This window comes from Gastrolobium bilobum, unplaced genomic scaffold (genome assembly GCF_033153095.1).
Source record: "Gastrolobium bilobum isolate Gb01-03AN ecotype WA unplaced genomic scaffold, APGP_CSIRO_Gbil_v1 utg8480, whole genome shotgun sequence".
Taxonomy (NCBI): domain Eukaryota; kingdom Viridiplantae; phylum Streptophyta; class Magnoliopsida; order Fabales; family Fabaceae; genus Gastrolobium; species Gastrolobium bilobum.
In genome coordinates, this window is record NW_026899605.1 from 715,039 (window position 1) to 721,471 (window position 6,433).

At 35.3% G+C, this 6,433-nt stretch overlaps 1 protein-coding gene across 1 annotated transcript; it reads left to right on the plus strand.

Annotated features, from left to right (window-relative positions):
- The first annotated feature begins 606 nt into the window (after positions 1–606).
- On the plus strand, positions 607–6,171 carry LOC133291908 (probable 1-deoxy-D-xylulose-5-phosphate synthase, chloroplastic). The gene is made up of 10 exons (XM_061490264.1): positions 607–876; positions 1,112–1,231; positions 1,318–1,482; positions 1,727–1,877; positions 2,119–2,387; positions 2,796–3,078; positions 3,808–4,100; positions 4,650–4,928; positions 5,142–5,426; positions 5,888–6,171. Exons 1-10 carry the CDS (start codon positions 730–732, stop codon positions 6,038–6,040), a joined length of 2,145 nt encoding a protein of 714 aa, XP_061346248.1. The 5' UTR covers positions 607–729; the 3' UTR covers positions 6,041–6,171.
- Positions 6,172–6,433: the final 262 nt, after the last annotated feature.

Consider the following 6,433-nt stretch of genomic DNA (forward strand, 5'->3'; position numbering starts at 1 on the left):
AAATGTGTCAACAGAGAACAGAGTTGGTAGTTTTAGATTTGATTCACGCATGGGAAAACAGATATCATAGCTAAAAATAAAGAATCTCCAAACGGCTAACTGTAATTTTTCACCTATTGGTTCAATATATTATGAAAAATCCAAATAAATAAATAAGGAAATTGTTATTTTAAAGGATATAAATTTATATCATTTTAGATCCTAACCGTTGATTTTCGTCCATCAACGGTTATAATTTATTAGATCAAAATTATTAATTAATTAATAATAAATTTGTCCCATTAAGTTTGACCCAATAGATTATAACTGTTGATAGACGAAAATTAACAGTTAAAATCTAAAATGATATAAGTTTTTATCCTTTAAAAGATAGATATTTTTCCCAATAAATAAATTGAAATAAGACAAAAAAATAAAATAAAAAACAAAGTTAATTTCTGAATATTATACTTCCAAATTTGCCCTTCAGGCATACAAGTCCAGGAGAAAAGCTACGGGTGAGTCGGTGGTTAGATTCTGGGCCTTGTCGTCGATGTTGTCTGTTGTCTAATTCGTTCGTGTCTTCCTTCGTTATCTATCATTTTGAATCATCCCATCATACTCAATTTATTTATTTATTTATTGATTTTTGTTGTTGATGAAAAATAGCTCTCAAGTTATGGAATCATGGTTCCTCGTAAACTGTGAACTTTGAAGATTTTCAGTAACAACACTTTGTTTCATTTCTCAATGGGTAGTGCTCCTGCTAGATACCCACTTGGAATCTCTTTTCATTCCCAAGAAGCTCTCCCTCGCATAGTTGACTACTCAATCTCCCAGTTCCCCCTTCATGTGGACCTTTCAAGAGTTACCTTGTGCCCACGTTCTGCTTCAAAGGTATATATCTCTATTATGTGTTATTTGATAATGATTCATTGCAGAGAACACAATTCACGCCATTAAATATAAGATTTTTCAAAAGTATTATTCTCCATGCAATTGGGATAACATGGATGACTTAATAATATGGTGTTAGACACAGAAGGGTCACTAGCATGGTTAACAATGTTAAAGTCTTAATTTTTACAACATTATGGATGAATGAGTAGTATCTGATAAGTTCTGGATGTAGGGATTAGTTGATCGAGTGTGTGCACTACCTGATATTGATGATTTCTACTGGGAGAAATTTCCAACACCCATTCTTGACACGGTTGAAAATCCCATTTGCTTGAAGAACTTGTCTCTTAAGGTATTTTTATCTTATTCGTTTTGTTTTTACATCATTTGTACTTGCAATGTTGCAGTATCTCATTCCCTAAATAATTGTATTTGCAGGAACTGAAACAATTAGCTGTTGAAATCCGTTTGGATTTGTCTTCTATTATGTTAGGTACACAAATATCACCGAAAGCAAGTATGGCAGTGGTGGAGCTGACAGTTGCAATACACCATGTTTTTCATGCTCCCGTAGACAAGATTTTGTGGGAAATTGGGGACCAAGTAAGATTTGATTTGTAAACAATAATGCAAGTGTCTCCTTCTTATTTTAAATTTTCCTCTCTCCTTTTGGAGTTGGGAAGTTGAATGTGTATAGCAGATTGTTATAATTGTTCTTTCCTTGGAGTTCTTTTTGAAACAAACTAATGAATATTCCCTTTTCTTGGAGTTCATTTTCTAAGAATTCAATGAATGACCTGTTTTGGATGATATAACCCATTCAAACTTATTCATTATTTGTGTGCAGACGTATGCACATAAGATTCTTACAGGAAGGCGATCACTCATGAAGTCAATGAGACAAAAGAATGGCCTTTCTGGTTTTACTTCGCGATTTGAGAGTGAATATGATGCATTTGGTGCAGGTCATGGATGCAATTGTATTTCTGCCGGACTTGGTAGTTTGTAAATCCTTTTCCCTTTTTGACAATATTAGTTTCTTTGATCATTGTTCACGCTTTGTTCATTTTTGTTGTTGTCATTTACTGTTCTGAGTATATGCATGTGGATTGATAAATTATACTTTTTTCTGCAATGAATAAGGCCACTTCACATTTTCCTTCTTAGTTGAATTAATAAAATTCCTATAGATGAAGTTTAAAGTGATCTCAAAATCATATCTAGTACACTTTATTTCAGGCATGGCAGTTGCACGGGATATTAAGGGGAGGCGAGAACGTGTAGTTGCAGTTATCAGCAATTTGACAACTATGGCTGGTCAGGTGTACGAGGCAATGAGCAGTGCAGGATATTTGGACTCAAATATGGTGGTGATTTTGAATGACAGCCGTCACTCTATACTCCCAAAAATTGAGGAGGGCCCAAAGACATCTGTCAGTGCCTTATCTAGTACCCTAAGCAGGCTCCAGTCCAGTAAATCTTTCCGAAGATTTAGAGAAGCTGCTAAGGTTTCTGTCTTTTACTCCTCCTTTGGGAGAAAGAATGCTAGATAGATGTAAATTAGTCTTCAGTATTTGTTGCTAGCATGCAGGTCCATATATGACAATGCCACATCATTCAACTTTAAAATGAGCCTAGTAAAATGGATTAATACACTAAAAGTATTATTATATGGTTTGTGGCCTGTCAAAAATATTCACCACTTTTCTTTTTAATTTCCTGTCACAACTGAGTTTGTGCATCCCCCGCCTTTTGCTCTAGTTATTCCATGTTACCTTCTCATTCAAAACAAGTGATATATCTAATAAGTAATAATGATGATCCTTCCTTTAGACCCCAATTTTCATATCTTAGTGCCCTGTGCTTCATATTCACATTATGTTTAAGTTAGTGATAATTTATCTGCTTTATCTCAGGGTGTTACGAAGCGAATCGGTAGAGGTATGCATGAGTTGGCAGCTAAAGTTGATGAATATGCTCGTGGTATGGTGGGTCCCCTAGGTTCTACTCTTTTTGAAGAGCTTGGGTTGTACTACATAGGCCCAGTGGATGGACATAATATTGAAGATCTATTATGTGTTCTGCAAGAAGTAGCATCCCTGGATTCAATGGGTCCTGTCTTGGTTCATGTGATAACGGATGAAAATCAGGGAGAAGAAAACAGTCAGAAAAGTGATATAACAGATGGGCAGCAGGGTGGTATGCTTTTTGCTATTCGCTGTCGTAATTGTATTCTATGTAGTGTTCCATTGCATGTTATTTCTTGTTGTGAAATAGCTTATAATTATATTGCCAAATTACAAGCTTACACTCTAGTTCTTAGTATCATTTATTTATTTAATTTTTGGTTTTCCACTTTTTTCCCACTAGTTGAGTTTATTTCAAATACTTAAGCCTTTCAGAAAATGAAATGAATAGCTTCATTTATTGATTAGCTTACAGATAGACTTTATACAACAGCTTGAAGATAACTAACTTATTAAGGATATGATACTATATAAAACAACAACAACAACATTAAACAATCAAGCCTCATCCTGCTAGGTGCGATCAGCCACATGGATAAGTGGACACCATTGGGCTCTATCAAAAACAAAAATTCCAGTAAAACCGTTCAGAGCAAGTTCTTTTTTAATGTTATTTCCTAACATTTTCTTAGGTGTTCCTCTATCCCCTTTAATATTCTTTCCAAGCCTTTTGACCCTTACTTGAGCTGAAGCCAAGCCAGTACTGCAATTATTTGGCTTCTTATCTGGATTAGTGTGGATATTATTAATATTTCATATAGGTATACCGCCATCTCTTCTGAATGCCAGGAGATTATAATTTATCTTCTTTATGTCTTGACTGTCACACTATTTTGAAAATTTGAATGATATGTCATTTGTCCAAACAATTTTTAATGAGTTGCCTATGTTAACTTTTCAGATTCTGTTAAATCTGATTCGTTAGATTATGCTGTTTGGCCTCGAACATATGGTGATTGCTTTGTGGAGACTTTGATTGCAGAAGCAGAGAAAGACAGAGATATTGTGGTTGTTCATGCAGGAATCATGATGGAACCATCACTCAAACTGTTTCGGGAAAAATTTCCAGATAGGTTTTTTGATGTGGGAATGGCTGAGCAACATGCAGTCACATTTGCTTCTGGTTTGTCATGTGGTGGGTTGAAGCCATTTTGCATTATACCTTCCTCCTTTCTACAAAGAGCTTATGATCAGGTTCAACCTTATTTCAGCTTAAACTATCATGATGATCACTATCTGTTGTTCACAGGAAATGGGAATTTCTTGGAGAATAAGATATTTATAGTTGATATTAACTTTTAATCTAATGGTTTCTATAGAAAAGAATTTAATGTCCAGCATGAAGGATGGACTATATTTGGAAACCTGTTGAACAGTTACCAGTACTATTATTATTATTATAATTATATGAAGAGAGAGATAGCAAAAGAGAAGGAAAGCGGTAACAGTATTACATATCTGGTACATGCCTAGGCTGCCAAATTGTAAGGACTGAAGGGTTTGTACTTTATGAACCTTCAGGGAGTCTGGTACTCAAGGATCTATGGCAGTGTTCGCAAAATTATGTAACAAGAAGAAGTAAATAGGTATCATATCATTATGTGGAATTTTAACAAGCAACTATTGTGTCGGTGGGTGGAAGTGTGCCTACCTTCTTGTATACAGAATGGATACTTAGTGCACATTGCATAATGATTTGATATAAGTAATTACAATTTTTAACATGTTACATGTCAAATATAGGTTGTCCATGATGTTGATCAACAGAAAATTCCGGTGCGTTTTGTCATTACAAGTGCCGGATTGGTAGGTTCTGATGGTCCTGTCCAATGTGGGGCATTTGATATAACCTTTATGTCATGCTTACCAAACATGATTGTCATGGCGCCATCTGATGAGGTTGAACTGATGCACATGGTGGCTACTGCAACCCAAATCAACGATAGGCCAGTTTGCTTTCGGTATCCAAGGGGTGCACTGGCTGGGGAAGAACACACTATATGTGATGGAATCCCCATTAAGGTAATTGGGCGACTCACTATTTTCTTGATACATCGTGAGTTATGCTGAAACCTATTACTTTGAAAAGGGTAAACTAATTGTCCGTTTGTCTAGACATGAATTTAACTGGAGGAAGCAACAGTCATTTTTACATTCACCATAGATTTTTCATAATATTGTATAATATGTCTTCCTTATTTAATTTTGGAGTGGCCGTAATTTATTCATGCACAGATTGGAAAAGGTAGAGTTCTTGTTGAAGGTAAAGATATTGCTTTACTGGGATATGGATCAATGGTTCAGAACTGCCTAAACGCTCATTCACTTCTTTCAAAGCTTGGCATTGAGGTGACTGTTGCTGATGCAAGGTTCTGCAAGCCCCTTGACATGAAGCTTCTGAGGCAACTTTGTAAACACCATTCTTTCCTAATTACTGTTGAGGAAGGATCTATTGGAGGATTTGGTTCCCATGTTGCTCAGTTCATTGCACTTGATGGACTGCTTGATGGAAGAATTAAGGTAATTAGTTCAAGCTACGTGGGATGGTTATACTTGCTTTATGGTTTTAAAAATATTTGGGATTGTGAATGTGTTATTGGGCTTCCATTTATAATTGGCTTAAAGATATATTGTTGACTATTAGTCATATAAAATTGACAATCTGTGAACTTCTTTCATTTCTATACCTCTTTGAATTTCTTGGTGGGAAGATATAGGTTTATCTTTTCATAGCACCCAAATATTTGTTATGTTGTGTATACATGGGATTTGCAAGTAGCTTGGCTTCCCTTTCATACAACCTATTGTTTAGTTTAATATTATTTTAAAGATCATTTGGTAATCTAACCTATGTTGTATTTGTTGCATTTTCAAACATACATAGCTTTGACTTATCATGCATGGCAAGGTATGAGTAAATTTTGTTTTGTTTGAGCAAGTAACTAATATTTTGTTTCATTTATATGGATAAACTCTTCCAGTGGCGACCAATTGTGTTACCAGATTGTTATATTGAGCATGCAATACCAAATGAGCAGCTTGACCAGGCAGGGTTAACTGGACATCACATTGCTGCCACAGCCTTGAGTTTGCTAGGCCGTACCCGTGAAGCTCTCCAATTTATGTGCTCCTGAGACTCTTATGCTTCGTTTCCTTTTGCAGATATGATGAATGGAAGTTGGATAGCTGAATAGGAGAATCAAGAATGCCTAGGGTTTACTGATCTCTTTTTGTATTTGTAATCTTGTGTAGTTCTGCTTTACATGTCTGGTGAATAAAAGAAAAGATATCATGAATGCCATTTTAATGTACAGTACTGATGTCAAATAGAAAAAAAGAATAATATTAACTGTGACACGGCCTAACAAATCTAAGATCTATGATGAAATTGAGAATGCATTTACTTACAAGTGCCATGAATGATGATACTAACAAAAGTATGAAGCATGAACGTTTTATGTCAACTTCAGCAGTTATCTTTTGATCAGTAACTTTAGTAGTTCACATAACATTTGACTCAATGGTCG